General features: G+C 35.7%; 1 protein-coding gene across 10 annotated transcripts in view; it reads left to right on the forward strand.

Moving 5' to 3' along the window:
- The first annotated feature begins 4189 nt into the window (after positions 1-4189).
- Positions 4190-16559, forward strand: part of LOC142342675 (uncharacterized) — a 173700-nt gene continuing 161330 nt past the window's right edge. For 7 of the 10 annotated variants that reach the window (XM_075394153.1, XM_075394147.1, XM_075394148.1 and 4 more), the window contains exon 1: positions 4203-4409. In XM_075394153.1, the coding sequence (XP_075250268.1) occupies positions 4355-4409 (55 nt within the window). In that variant the 5' untranslated portion in view covers positions 4203-4354. Of the gene's footprint in view, positions 4410-16559 lie in introns of all 10 variants that reach the window. The other 3 variants (XM_075394155.1, XM_075394154.1, XM_075394157.1) reach the window with 3 other exon arrangements.

Genomic DNA, 16559 nt, shown 5'->3' on the forward strand with positions numbered 1-16559 from the left:
TATACTTTTTTAGACCTTGTGGTGATTTAGCAATAGCTGAGAAAATCAGTTGTGGTTAAAGGCGTTATCTATAATGTTTGCTGTAGGGTCGCGCCTCTCGAAGTCAGTATGAATTATGGATTTTTAAGCGCGGGTCAGAGAGTCGGCTTTCAGGGGGTATATTTGAATAATAAATTCGTGGCACCTAGAAAAGTTGAGATTACATTACATTCTTGACCAATTTTTTAGCGTTTGATAGCTGCCCTCATCTCAGTCGGCTAATATAGAGGCAATAATTTTTTTATAGCTGCGAAGCTGTAAGCTGAGCGTAGCTTTATTGCGGTGCTCTTGTTTTTAACAATTAAAAGAATTTGAGTTGTATTGGGGCGCTGTCTTTTTTTTAAGATCTGTTCACACATTTTCATGATTTTTGAAGTCAAATTGGAGCAGTGATTTTGGTCACGCCGAAACAGGAAGTGGAGCGAAAAAGCGAGTAGCTTTGCGGCGTGAAATTTTTTCACTCTAATTTTAAAGTAGAGTGAGAAAACGGTGTTTGAACAAAAGTGGGTTTTTGTTCACATGCGGCAATTTCACTTTAATTTTTAATGTTTTTTTCGATTTTTTCTAAATGATTTTCTCAATCCATTCATAGCTCGTTCTAGGTCTAGTTTTCTGTTTAGTCAATGAAAATTCCTTGAATTGTACGTCAGGACTTGTCCGGCTATGTTTTTTGTTTCGTTGTCTGACGCTCTTTTTTCGTTTTACATTTGTTCACACAGCAAAGCTGAAAAAGTCAAATTTTCTGAATGACTTCTTCCTCTCACTAACGGCATTTGCGCGCGTGACGTCATTTCTCACTCGCTTTAGCGAAAGTTTCTAGGTTATTTGCGTGATTAGATTTTGATCATACGTGACTTACCACACTCGCTAAAATGATTTTAGCACTTTAAAACTTAAGTTTAATTTGAATTTGTTTAAGGTCAAAGGAACTCATATGTGCAGTAAAGGTCCCTAATAAGAGGCTTCTGTGGAATGAATTTTAACAAGCTTTATTAATTTATCGCTGAATGTTTTTTAGCCTAGTTTTTTGAGCGGCGTCAATTTTTTTTTCAATTTAGATCTCTATCTGTTTCTATATCTATTATATGGCACGGAGGTCTATTCTTTCCCAGCTCTTCCGGTAATCTGCCTGCTATCTTTTACTATACAACGGATTTGTTGTATGTGGCGCTGTCTTTTTTTAATGATCTGTTCTCACAATTTTTGATGACCTTCCGATTTCCAGTTTTTATGTCAATAAGATGTCAAATTGTAGTAAGGGTTTCAGTCACGCTAGATTAGTAAATTGACCGCAAATCGAGAAGTTGAAACCGTGAATTTTCAAGCATATCAGCCTAAATCATCAGCGAACGGTTTTTGACTTCTGTCTGTTTTGATAAAATACAATTGAGTTTTGCCCGTAGTTGTCAATCTTTTTAACATAGAATCATTAATCACAAGTCATTAATGACAAGTCTTTCTAATGTGCCATAAGTGATAGTAGATAATGATTGCAGTTCATAGTTATTGGGTATGACTGTAACACTACTTGATTTCAGAAAATGCTAGTGATTTTTGTCAGGTTTGCCCGTAATTGTTTTGTCCTGCCACTTAATGTCAATCATGACGACAATGATCGGCTTTCTGATGGGGTATAAATTCATGGAGTTAATAGTGTTAGTTTGTAACTATTAGGTTTTTTATTCAAATACAACCTAGAACATGACTTGAGTTTTACCAATAATCATTTGGCACTTTTATGTTTGTAATGCTTGAGCTAAGTAGTTACAGGTATTTTCTGCTTTGCAACGAGGCAGGTGCTTCTTTTATTTTCAGTTAACAGTTCAATGGTATTTATAACTTTTACTATATTTGTTGACAACGCAAAAAGGTGAATTTTTGCGCTTCGCCCTTATTGTTTGTTTCATGTCCCAATGCTTTGGCTTTATACTTTCATCCTGAGGCATAAGAGATTTTGAGAGGTTCAGTTAGAAGTTACTGACTTTTGTTGCCATGACTTTTGTTTTTGTCTCTACTTGTCATTAATTGCTCTCGTAGAGAAGCAATTATTGTAAACGTGTGTGTCTTTTTTATGAACAATTTTTGCTTGACCGTTTTGACTTTTCGACTGACCTGTACGCCCTTGACTTTTTGCGTTTTGCGTGATCTAAAATTCCCTCTCAATCACAATCTCAAGCAGCTGAACTCAATTGGCGGCAATTTAATACTAAAAGTCAACTGAAGAGTACGCCGAAACTGGTGCCATTTTTCACTTTAAATCTTAATAGTGGTTTATAATAACCTCTAATGTGACGTTTAGACGGGTATGTTTATTAAAGTGCCGCTTAGGCTTTCTTTTGCGATTTAGTTTATTCTACTTAAAATTTTCACTGTATTATAAATATAGTTTTTAAAAATGTTTGCTTTTATACAGATTTTTAATAGCCGCGAAGCGATGGCGGCTATTATTGGGGACTTCGTGGTTTTTTTTAGTTCGTCGTCTCCAGCGACGATTCTTACGAGCTGACTTCTTGGAATTGACTTTTAGTGACCTCTACTGCTTTGGAGTTAAAATTTGTGTACGTGACGTCATTTGTTCTGCTTTTAGGTCAATTGCGTGACTTACCTCACTAAAAATGACATGAATTTACTTAACGAACTTTAAATTTTATGAACATTTACTAGTTAAAGATCAGTATTGTGCATCCAAGTAGTGCCAAACGTAAATGCTCTAATTCTTGAGTACAGAGTCTTGAGTTTTTGATTTGGAATATTAAATTTGAAGAAGCTCTATTAGGATTTTACATTATAGAGCGAATGTGTCTCATAAAATGACAGTCCGAATCTAAACCAAAAAGTCTAGAGGTCTGTTAAAGGACTGGTGGTCAATCTGTCTATCTTATTTCTCTAAATGTTTCAATTCCATGGAAGGCCACAAGCGTCTATAGTGGCTTTTTTCCGGCGATCTTCCGGCTATGTTTAATTTTTTTGCGCTTGTCTGTTTATTTTCTCTTCTGTTGTTACTCAGTCATTCTAATGACAGGTTTCGTTTGTTGCTGTTTTGTGATGCGGAAGTGCTGAATCTATTTAGGGGTTTCAGTTTTGAGCTAAATGACTTTAGCTTTATTTGTTATATGAACGTGTTTTTTTGTTGTTTGAATATATATGTTGTATAAATACTAATGAGTTTTTGACTCTTTCCCGTGTCTTAGTGGTTTTCTTTTCACCTGGTCTCGCCTGGAAAAATTTAGTAATTGTGGTTACGCCGAAACCTTGGAATTGGAACAAATTTTTTTACTTTAATTTTTAAATACAGTTAGAAAACGGTTTTTATTATTTTTTCTAATTGCGTGTTTATGTCAATTTGTTTCGAATTAACACTTTTAAAGACTTTTTTCTTTGAATTGTTTTTCCGGACTAGACCTGCTATGTTTTACTTTGTCAATGTTTTGCTTTACTATTTCTGTAAAATCTTTATTCGTCGCTTATTGTGCTCAAAGTGCTTATAAACAGCTATTGCTCAACAAAGCAGCCCGAAATGCACAGAGTCAGTATCGAAAAGAATATCAAAAATAGAAAGAGGGTAAACTTGCAAACACCAGTTTTAGGTGACCGGTATTTGAACTGTGCTCTATAAAGTCCTAGATGTCAGGTTTTTTGTATATTGGTAATGATGCCAATCCCTGTATCCTCGCATTGAGAAACCGGAATATGTCTAACTACAAAATCCCACCAAAATGGCTTGCACTTAAAAAATGTCTTTTGTACCGCAACAAGTTTGTTTTGTCCCGGTTTCAATCTGAACCAGGGTTATGTTTAATAGTCGTCGTCAGCTTCTAAACGGCTATTAAATAGGCGCTATCCGTATCGTTTTAACTTTCGATCAAGTTTTTCAACTTACAAAGTCACGACTCGCATGTTTGACTCCTGGCATACCTCACTCAATATTTCACTGAATGGTTTTCAAATACGGTTTTTCCGGAAATTTGCCGGCCATGTTCTAAATCAATGGCGGATATTTTCTGGGAATCTGGTGCGTATATTTAATATTGTCAGTTGAATTTTAATTTTTTAGGCAGTGAGAGACCCCCGTATTTTATATGAAAAATTTATGAGGTCATGAAGAAACGCAATAGAGCTTAGCAGATGAGACTTAAGTGATCGGGGTAATACGCAGCATCACTCTGAAATACCAAATTGTCTTTTTGTTCTAGATAAAAAATGCTGATGCCGACTACCTCTTAAAAATGTTGAACTTATTCTGACGTGCCAAGCAAGTGTAAGCTCAAGCTAACAAATTTGCCATTCATTGCAGTCACAGCTAAGAAGATTTTTGATGAAAACAGCCCTTTGTTTTATTCTATGGCTATCAATCGTCAATGAGCTAAAATGTAAGTCAAATTGGATTTCTTTATTGTGGTCTCGATTGCACATTGAAAGAGAATTTGTAATAGAACATGCGATATGAATAGAAAAACAATGCAATACATAACGTGTTGCAGGTACTCGTTTCGTGGGATAGCAGTTCTCTACGTGATTAGTTGCTCTCTGTAGCAATTATTTTAGTCTGATTGTAGTCTTTTGCAATTTTCGTGTGACCACGCCTCCATTTCAGCTTTGAGTGTCTTGTCAGCACAGTTGATGACAAAATAAGTTAAAAGTATTCATAAGTTTGGAAGTTTCGCGAAAAGAGATTGTTCCGACACCACCTTAGTAAGAGGGAGGAACTATATGCTCAACTGGGTTTGTTTTTTATTGCTCAAATTTGGACGATCGATATATTCATCGCAGAGAGTTGTGAGTGGTATCATTGTTATCAATTTCGCTAAAATGTTAAAATTTTTAGCAAAAGTTTTATTGGTTTTAAATTTAAAGATTAGGTTTTCATTAGATTATTGGTTTTGCGGAGAGTCTTTTGGCTAAAATGATGGCTCAATGTTTGAAAATCCGTTTTCGACGCCAAATAAGCTTCTTTAGCCCCTTTTCTAAGTTAAGACCTTAAAACTGCCGACATGGTTTATTCAGATGGGGCTGGTTTTTTAAAGAACTTTGTATTACGTCAGGATTTGGATTAATTACGATTTTTTATTATACAGTGATAGCAAGGCTATTTTTGGCTGCATTATGAATTTCTACAATTAAAAAGAAGTCAAGTTGTTTTTGAGAAAAAAACTTTTATCCAAATTACAGAAAAGGCAGTTTTTTTGTTGTAGAGGCCAGGACAAATATTTTGCAAACTTTTATTGACCTCTCCAGTTTTGCCTGCATTTGTGGTTTTCTTTTTAGGCTTAAGACTTATTGTCATTAATCAAATGTCCAGTCGGCTATCTAAGCAGTGGTTTTCTTTTTAGGCTTAAGACTTATTGTCATTAATCAAATGTCCAGTCGGCTATCTATTCAAATGAGTGCTAATGGATAAAATTTATGAGTGAATTCAGAGAGAAGCTCGTCGTTTTTATGGCCAGGACAAATATTTTGCAAACTTTTATTGACCTCTCCAGTTTTGCCTGCATTTGTGGTTTTCTTTTTAGGCTTAAGACTTATTGTCATTAATCAAATGTCCAGTCGGCTATCTAAGCAGTTATTAGTCAAACTGTTTAATGATTTCGGTTAATAAATAACGGATCTTTTGAGCTTCAATATAATTGTTTTTTAAATTAATCTGTGATTTTTCCATTTTTATCTCTCAATCTTACGTCGGTCAATTTTTAGCTTAACTTTGTTAAACTACCATCTTTTTACAAGCGATGCAAAAAATAATTTATAGCGCGCTTTCATGTGTTGTGACCTATTCTGAGTACTCACAGATATCGACGACTTCTTAGGGTGATCTTATCTATATGAGCGAACTTATTTGATACCGTCAGTTGACAACTAATGGTTTTGTTTTAATTACTTCCATTAATCTTCTCAAAAATGTGATGAACTTATTCCCTTTTTCCTGCTTTTTGTCAACTTGCCACCCAGTCTCATTAATGAATGATTCGATCTACTTTTCGTGGTCTTATTACTTAATCGAGCTGATGGCAAATCTCAGAGTCTAACTAATGACAGGTCCCATTGGCCGCTAAGAAAATACATGTGAATCTATCTAGTAATTTTCAGTTGAAATTGGATGTGTTATGGCTTTTGAAGATACTTGGTTCCAAAAATTCTATGTATCTTTGAATTTTACCCCCTTTTGCTCTTTCTGCCGACTTGTTGCCTACCTAATTGCAGTTACCCTGGACAGATACCATCTGCTTCGTAGTGAATTGCTAGTTAATTTATTTAGTTCAGGTTTTAATTGATGCTTCTCTGACTTTGTTATAAGTATTTTTCTAAAATAGATATTGAATTGTGCATGTTTTTAATTTTCTTGTTGTTTAATTGCTCTGAAACAATTAGCAATAATATAAGTCCTGTGGTTGTTAATGGTTGATTTTTGATTGACTGATTTTTCGTCTTACCATCCTTCAATAACGGTATAAACATGAAAAGCCCGGAGGAAGTGACAGAGCTCTTTTAGCCATACGCCCTACTATTCTCTAAGAATGCGATTAACCGAAACTTTCGAGGAGATGGTATCATGTTGTGTAGGGCGATTCTTAATCATAAAAGTTTGACTACCTAAGTCTTTACCTAATTCAATCCCCTCTCACGCTTGACCCCCACTCCCCCTTCCACATTAGCGTCTCTAAGTCCCATCCGGGTACTACCGAAGACAACCGTTCGCCGGTCGTTTGAGTTTAATTAGCCTGATGTTTTTTTTAAAAAAATTTTGGTTGTCATGTCTGCCCGCACTCTTTTAGTCCATTTGCTAACGATCGACTTGTTTTCTAAACAGATCTCTTAGACCGTAGTTTCCTTTGTGTGACGTTATATGATCTCAAAAAATCCTCGCAGTTTTGAATTCCTGAAACATCTAATTTTGAATAGTAGTTCTTAATTGCTCTCGAACGAGGTTTGTCTTAATTATATTAGTCATATGGTCTTTTAATGGGATTTTCGCGTGAACGATTTTGCGTCTGACCATTTCTATTTTTCATCCTTACAAATTGGATAAACAGGTTTGTGCCCGGAGGGTATTTTGTGGCTGAGTAACTCTCTTAGAGCCTTGAGCCTTACTAGGCTCTAATTATGCGATTCACCGAAACTGTTTTGAGGAGATAATTTCATGGTGAAGGGCGGTAATCCTAAAGTTTTGAGCCACTCAGTCACCCCTCCCACGGCCTCCCTCGTTCGCTGGGCAATTTTTTGGATCACCTCTTGTCCAGCTCCCCACTCTACGTATGTGAACTTTTTGAAAGTTTTGTATCATCCTCATTGGTAGAGAATTAATTCCAATTATGAATGAGTGGAGTCAGAACTTCACCTGCAAGAGCCCATTACTGAGCCTCAATGTTATATTTTTGGCTGCTATTTATTTTTTGAGGCCTGTAGACAAAATGGCGTCAGGTAGATTTTCACGAGTTTCATTTGAAAAAATAAGGTAAATGCTGTGTGCCTGATTTTGCCTAAAAATATTGCTGCGAGAAATTGGTTTTTTGAAATTCTGTTCTTTGTTTTTAATAGGCGTTTCACTTTAAAGTTGTGTTTGGTAGTTTGTGCCTTAATTTTTGATGTGTACTAGTTACTTTAAGCCAGTAATTAGATGCCAATTAAACGCTTTTTGTTAGCTTTTGACATTGTTATATGCACGGATTTTTCCTGCTGGGTTTTTTGTTTGAGTTATTCTTTTTTTTCAAAGCTGGCTAACTTATGTTTGTGAAAAAATACGTTAATTATTACATTAATGTTACGCTATACTGACTGCTCTAACTGGTTAAATGGCAGCTTTTTGGATCGAGTTACGTTTCAAATAAGGTTGCAACGGCATTTTTTTTATCAATGTATGTGCTTCAGTCAACTATGCGTCACTGCTACTGTTTTTTTCTCCTTGTAATAAAAATTTGCTTGAAATCCGGCGAAACATCGCCAGAAAGCCATAATTAAAACTGGATCTGTAAACTAAGCCTAGCCGTTTTGTCAGTTTTTTCAACTATTGAATTGCGTTGGTACGGTATCTTTTGTATCAGATCTTCAACATTTATCGATGATTTTTGAAGTCAGATGTGGGTGTGGTCATTTTGATTATGCCAGACCGACAAATTGAGCAATAATTAGTGGTGAATTGCACTTCAATTTTTTCATCTGTTTCTCCATTTTTGACCGGTTTTTGCTATTGGCTTTAAAATTACATTCCTTGGTAATTCAAGGCCTAAATTTGCTTTTGTTTTGTTAATGAAGTTTTCGAATTTATTTGTGAAACTTGCCTGGTTTTGTTTTTTGTTTCGTCTTACGCTCGTTTTTCTATTTTGATTTTGTTATGAGGCAAACCTCAAAAAAGTAATATAGTTGATCTTTGTATGGCGGTCTTAACAAAGGGTGGTTAACAGTGAGTTTTAAGCTGAACTGCGTGTTTATTTTGATAAATGGCTATTTTTCTCTCTAGTTGACTTTTAACACTTATATTGTGGTCACTGAAGGATGCTGAAAACCCCTTCAAGGTGCTTTGAAGGACTCCCTGTATAATGAAGGCATCAAAGTTATATAATGAGGTGTCACGCCCCTATTTCGTTCCTTATAGTTTCGTGATGATATTCCTTAAATATCCATAAATAAGTGCTATAAATTAGTTCATATTCAGTTAGTTTCAAGGCCACATATAGCCAGTTTTTCCATCTAGGCCTGTAACCACGAATTTGTTTATGTTTATGAAAAACAACCGCAGATTGACAGGTTTTACTAGCAAACACTTCAAGTGCCTAAAAGCCTCAATATTTACTTTTTTGAGTTTCTTGATGATAAATTCACATAATCAGTAAATAACTTCATGAGAGATTATGTACTTGGTGAAGTAATTATTCTGATAAAGTAGGTGCTAATACGGAATTGTATATGTACTGAACAAACACCAAGAGACGTACAAAAGCCGGAAATCGCCCTACTTGAAATTCAGTAAATATTTGCGAAGGACCAATACAACTCAAGGCACAATCTTGCGGAACCCACTATCACCAGAACACCGGAGAACCAGCCTAAAAATCAGTTGCCTATCAACTCATAAAACTTGATAAAACTTGAGAAACTTCTTGTTAAAATTATTAAACAATTCTTGCTAAAATAATTAAAGATTGAACTGGAAATTCTCTTGAAAACCGCCAAGTTTGATAAACTAAGTTACAGATGAAATATCGACTAACTTAACACTAAAATGCAAGGCAAACTAGTGGATATATCACGCATCTGAACCGCTCAATAAAAGGCTATTACTAGCTAATTTTATTCAAAATATATCTGCTAAAAATCGCACTGTGAAACACCAAAATAAGTCCTTGTAAAATGCCAATTATTCAAGTAAATTACTTCTAATATAAACCTCAATAGCACCACGAGGAACACTATTAAAAATCAGTGCGTAACATGGTGACAGGAGTTATTAACTGTTTTCCAGTTTAACGGACCGATAATTCGATTAATTCCTTGATATTTTCGATATTTCCTTTCTTTATTCTGTTGTTTTCTTTCTTTTCTTCTTCTTCATTACCTTAAGAGCCTCCAATCATCCAGAACCACATCCAGCACTTCCTTTCCGAGCAAGATGATAACACAAAAAGCAGTAACAAAGGAAAGAATGGGTGGAAACTGTGTTTGTGTCTCTGTGGACTAAGTGTAACAGTAATACAAAAGTGTTTGAGTGGACAATAACTGGAACACACTCAACCACAGCCGTCACAACGGACAAAAACAACACAGGGTATTTGCAAACGAGGATATTGTGAGTAAATGAATTTGTAAAATTAATTTTGGTGCTTTATTTATGTCAATTTATAAAGAACAAATTCTCCCCGCTATTAATAATTGTCGCTCTTCCCCCAATTTTGTTGAACATATTGAAGGAAACCACATTAATTACACCATAACAGCAATAAAACACAAGCTCAGATAGTAAGCGCTTTTTCCTCTTCAGCTTATAAATCCATCGTTATTTATGTGCTAGATGAAGATGACAAACGTGTTGCAATTTATTGGACAGCAAAAAGTTTAAATCAGAAATCTCGTAAATTTGGACTTATCCGTCACAAACTTCAATCTGATAAAGAAATTAACCTTGATAACATCATCACTGATTATCAGATAACATCAGAATAATAAATTACTGAAACCATAACTTAATTATTAACTAAAAAAAGAGGGCAAAACAAAAGTTTAAACAAAAATAAAAAACAATTATATTTTATTTCCCCACCCAGCTCCGGAGGTTAATGAATCAAACAGTGACTTCGGTCAATTATGCTGTTGCCTATCTGAGTGCAGCTTCCACAAGGCCTGTGCGGTCGTGGTCCCCACGAATTTTCCTAAACTAAGGGGCACTCTTTAGAGGTGAGACTTCGGCGGCCCATACGGCTTCAACGATATAAGTCTGACGATTCGACCGGAGCTTTAGGAATAGGTCTATAAGCAGCCCTTCTTTACTAATTTTAGAACGAATGGTTTCAGTAGTTTCTTTTCTGATATTCTTGTGCTATCCATTTAACTGTTTTCTTCACTTAAATCCCCTAAATCTCTCCATTAAGTTAAGTTAAGCTTGCTATTTAATACTTTAGAACGAAAGTAAGACTGATTGAACGAAAAGTATATAATCTAATCGGGTAAAAAGCAAAATGGCACACGCGCAGATCAACATAACGCCCTTTTCCGGATCAGAAACGGACAATTTTAATGAGTTTGAACAACTAATAACAGGTGCAATCGGAGTCGCAGCAATCGCAAACGCACAACATGCGAAATTTTGGAATTACATTTAAAGGAGACGCTTTACGATACTTCTTAACCTTACCAGAGAATACCAGATTAGTCTTCGAAGACAGTATAACAGCTCTAAGAAATAGATTCACGCAGGATGACTTGAGAGAGATCAGAATTATAAAGTTAGAGAATCAAAAGTTTAATCCAAAAACAGACACTGTAAAAAATTTCTTAGTAAAGTTAAGAACTGAAGCCAATAAAGCATATCCAGCACCTGAAATAGTGGTAGCGCCAGCAGGAGCAGGTGACCCAGAGGCCCGTAGATTCGAAAGAGAGACAGCAGCAAGAGAATCTGCCATTGAAATGTCAGAAAATCGAAAAAACGAGCAAATAAAGCGCTTCTTTATTAATTCTATGCCAAACTGGCTTAAGCCTAAGCTCTTAGAAAGGCCAGATACAGATACCATTGATCAATTATGCACCTTAGCTAGCCAACAAATTGCAATAAGGGAGATGTGTAACAGAGAAGAGTACTTTGACGACGGTTTTAATGAAATAACGGAAACAAATACTGATAAAATGTTAAAAGCAATAGCTACTATTTCAAATAATCAGAAAGAACTTGAGCAGAAACTTGAGCAGAGAACAGCACCTAAAACTGAGCCATGAGAACAAGGCCCAGTAAACACATTCACACCACATTACCCTCAACAAGTCTACAAACAAAGTTATAGACAAAATTTCAGCCCTCAAATCCAAAATTATCGACAAAATTACCCTCAATATCAGTCTAATTACCGTCCAGTTCAGCAAAACTATCGGCCCCAGCAACAGTACGCCCCCCGTGCTAACAATTACCGAGAGTTAAGACCACAATTTAATGCCCCTAGACCGTTTTATTCTAACGAACAGCCACAAACTCGTAATTATTGGACCGAACCTTCAGACAGTTCCCCATTTGTTCATCCAGCTTATGTTAATAGACCAGTTTACCGGTTCCCAACGAAAAATACCCCTCAAAACTTTCTTAGACAGGGTTTAGTTTACGATAGTCCAGCACAAGACCGATATGGTATGCAAAAAGCAAAAGAATTTAGTCGTGCTGGTGCACTCCAAAGTAGAAATATGAGAGGTATGAATTTCCCATTTAATCAACAAAAAAACTAATAAAGCCACCCAACTTTAAAAAACAAAATAAAAATTATAAAAACTCAGTTAATCATTATAACGAAAGCACGTCTAGTCCTAGTTTAGGTAAAGTAATAGAGCCAGTTTATATTAAAAGTAACAAAAAGCGTAGAAAACGCAAAAGTAATAATAATAAAAGTAAAGTTAATAATTCTGTGCAACTCCCAACACAAGTACCTCAATCCTCACCAAAGCCAACACCACATGTTCAGCAATTATTCAGCATTGTCCCACTTTTAGGCAGAACATTGTCTTATGTTAAAGTTAAATTTAATGGAGAATTAGAAAGACGCGCACTAATCGATACAGGAGCATTTGCAAACGTGATAAGTCGTGAGTTTTACAAGGAGCTAATTAATACAAATATCAATTCAATAACAGAAATAGAAAAGCCTGATCTAGATAAAGTTAAAATGGCAAACGGAAATATAGTTAAAATTGACAAAGCAATTAAAGTTACATTTAAATTGGGCACAAACATTTACAGAAGATTTCCTTGTTTTAATTGTCACAACTCCTGTAATATTAGGCAACCCATTCTTTGTTAAACATAAAGTTAGGATCTGCCCAGGACAAAGTTACATTAAATTCCCTGATCAAACTCTGCAAATAAATGAAATAAAGCCAGAAAAGCAACCCAGAAGAGTTGTAAAACGTAAAAAATTCGGAGTTTATACACAGAAAAAGCAAGTCTTATAGCCAAATCAACAAGCAGTATTAGAATGTAAGCTTTATGATAAACTAGAATCATTCACTGACCTCTGTGGGGTAATCATTCCAAACGAAATCTTTGAAAAAGACAGTGAAGTAATATTAACATCCTCTTTAAGTTAAGTTGCTGAAAATAACATTCTCTACATCTATGTCCTGAACATTACTGACCACCCAATTACCATAAATAAAGGCGAAGAAATAGCCAAATTTTCATTCTTAACATCAGACCAAGCTGAAAAGTTGTTAGAAGTAGATCCTCAATTAATTAATGTGGCAAAAATGAGCGAAAATTATTTAACAGAAATAAATCAACTAATTCAAGTTACAGACACCCCAAAAAGAAAGGCTCAATCAGCGAAACCAGCACCAAAATATGAAAAACTATGGTTCCCAACGCCTGAAACGTGCCCAGATCCGACAAACTTGTCGCCCTTGCAGAGAGATATCTATGAGCAACTGCTAAAACTGCAAGAAATGGAGAAATTAGATCCAAAGGGTAATAATCAGGATAAAATAACATTTTTGAGCAAGTTTCCGTGGGAAAAATCAGCCCTTAATGATGAGCAAAAAGCAGTAGTAGGTGAACTACTAGTCGAATTCAGTGATATTTTTGCGAAACACAGATTTGACGTTGGATATAACACAGATTTGAAACTAAAGTTAACTCCAGAAAGAAGCATACCAATTTACGAACAAGGCCCTCCAACGCCCGACCATTTGAGAAATGATTTACAAGTAGAGCTCGCACTAATGCATTATTACGGACTGATAACAACTTTGTCTCAATCAAGATATAGTAGTCCACTTTTCGCTCAAAGAAAGAATTCAGGAAGACTCAGACTATTAATTGACTTGAGAAAAGTAAACCACTTGTTGAAAAATGACTACGTGAATACCAATTTCCCGATTTCCAATATGAGTGACGCAATAAATTACTTTGCCGGGAAAAAATTGTTCACAAAACTTGACTGTTCTCAAGCATATCACTGTGTGCAAATGGCAGACGATGTATCAGTGCAACTGCTAGCATTTAACTTTGCTTCGAGAACTTATGCCTATAAATGTCTTGCACAAGGATTGAATAAGTCAGTAACAGGATTCAGTTCCTTTATTAGACATTACTTGGACCCATGTTTAGCATCAGGAAACTGTACCCAGTTTATGGATGATATTGGAAATGCAGTAACAAATTTTGAACAATTGGTACCCTCTTTACGAGAAATTTTTACGTGTATACGTCAATCTGGATTAAAATTGTCACCCGAAAAGTGCGAAATAGCAACTGACACAATGAAATTTCTTGGAAACAACATCAGTGCAGAAGGAATTTCACCGGAAAAAACGAAAATAACTAAATTTTTAGATAAATTTAAAATGCCAAAGACAACGAAACAAGTAAAACGATTAATCGGCTTCACGCAATTCTTCCGAAATTACATACCTAACTTAGGTGAAAAACTAATGTCATTTTACAAGCTCCTGAAGAAGGATGCAGTAATAGAAACCACAGAAGAACATGTAAAGGCATTAGAAGTAATAAAGAAAGATTTAATGGAAGCAACAAATGTAACATTGCGATTGCCAAAACCAGGCCTACAGTATGTAATTCTTTGCGATGCTAGTTACTACGGTGCAGGTTTTGTACTAATGGTGGAAGACTACGTAAACGAAACAGGAAAGAAAGAAAAGAAAACATACGCTCCCGTATCGTTTGAATCGCATTTGTTTAATGCTACGCAATTAAAGTTCTCAATTTATTACAAAGAGTTCCTAGCCTTGTACTATGCGCTGGACTACTTTTCACACTACATTTGGGGATCAAGTAAACAAGTAATTATACTCACTGACAACAAAAGCCTTACACAATTCTTTCAGTCAAAAGTAATACCGCCATCACTTTGGAACTGTTTAGACAGAATACTTTCCTTTAACATAGTAACTGCTCACATTCCTGAACGCGCTAATTACGCAGCCGTTTTTCTCTCGCGAATGGAGAATGACAAATCAGCAACAATGTCTTTAAAGTTAGCAGACAGAATTCCAGTTAAAGAAATAGAAATTGACACAGAAGCACAAAACCCTGATGTAGAACTAAATGTGTTATTTGATACTGAAGGCCTCGGTGACGAAATAAACGAAGACGAAGTTAACTTTCTTAAAAAACTAGGAGTTTATGAGGATTACAAAAAGCGACAAAATAATAATCCAATTACAGAAATCCAAGGGCTATTAAAACTTAAACGAAAACACGAAATAAATTCAATTGAGTACCCAAATCCATTAGATGAGTTCCCAGACCTTACAGACAACTTAATTAGCCTTAACTTAGCAGATGAGCAGCAAAAAGATGCAGATATTAGAATAGTAATAAGCTGGATTCAACAAAACAATCAACAACCAGACTTAAAGTATGCTACAACTAACTGAAAAAAGTATTACAAACATTTAAACAGATTAATTCTTGAAGGGAATGTCTTATACCGGAATTTTTATGATGATACTGGAAAAGTACTTCATAAACAATTCTGTGTACCTAAGCATTTGTGGAAAGAGACTATATACAGACTCCATAATTCACAAACAGCAGGACATTTAGGCATTAAAGCAACAATTCAGGAATTCAGAAAGCGATTTTATTATCCAGGCTTCACTGAACATTTCATTAGCTTCATCAAAAACTGCCTCACTTGTCTTCAATTGAACAGAGTACCGAAAAGCCACATCACACCGAAACTGCAACCAGTCAGTTCACTACAATCATATCCAGGAGATATGCTCCAAATTGATTTAGTAGGCCCCCTAAAGTCATCGCAATATAAGTATGTTTTGAGTGCAATAGATGTTTTCACAAAGTACCTATTCGCAGTTCCATTAACAAATGGATATGCTGACACAGTAGCCCGAGAACTAGTAAAGGTGTTCTTCCAACACAGCTACATTCCCCAAACGATGCTTAGTGACTTAGGAACCAATTTTACTTCTGAATTAATGTCAGAATTAGCAAGTTTATTAGAAGTAAAGCTAAAACATGCCTCACTAAAGCACCCTCAGACTATCGGAGCAGTAGAACGATCTCACGGACCACTGAAACGAATTCTGAAACTTAATACAGAAGAACAATGGAAAGACTGGCATAAATATGTTCCTCTTGCAACCTTTATCCATAATACTTCATATCATTCAGCGACAAATTGTGGTCCTTCAACTCTATTCCATGGCAGAGAACCCATAAAACCCCTTGACATACGGTTCTCCAGAAAAGTAATGGATGCAGTAGCAGTAAATTCCGATTTTGTAAATGAACTGCAAGATGCCATGATGCAAAAGTTTGGAGAAAACAAAGAAAAATTAACAACCGCATACTTGAAGTACAAAAAGTATTATGATCAAAAAGCATCAGCAAAACCGATTCTGGAGAAATCATTCTGTTTACTTTTAAACCCTAAGCTATTAGAGCAATCAACAGTAATAGCTTCCCAAGTTCAGAAATGGCTACCGCTATATAAAGTGGAAAAAGTCCTTACTGATTCTAATTACATCATTCGAAAAGTAAATACGAATTACACCCAATGTGTTCATCGAAACAGATTGAAACCAATCCAACCAAGTGAAACTCCTGAAGACCTCGAAGTCATCAATCCTGTAAACTTTCATCCTGATCCGTCGAGAAGACAACACATGGAACCTGACCTATTTGATAAACATATCCCAGAATTAATCAATGAGCAAGAAACAGAGATACAACAATCCAAGAAAGTGAAACAAGATCCAGTCAGAGTGACCATAAATGTTCCCCTAGGTGGACCACTAGCAGGACCAGCAGTAGCAGCACCTCCAGCAGCCCCACCGGCCCCACCAAGGGTAGTAGC

This window comes from Convolutriloba macropyga, chromosome 7, assembly GCF_964194025.1.
Source record: "Convolutriloba macropyga chromosome 7, txConMacr16.3, whole genome shotgun sequence".
Lineage (NCBI taxonomy): Eukaryota > Metazoa > Xenacoelomorpha > Acoela > Convolutidae > Convolutriloba > Convolutriloba macropyga.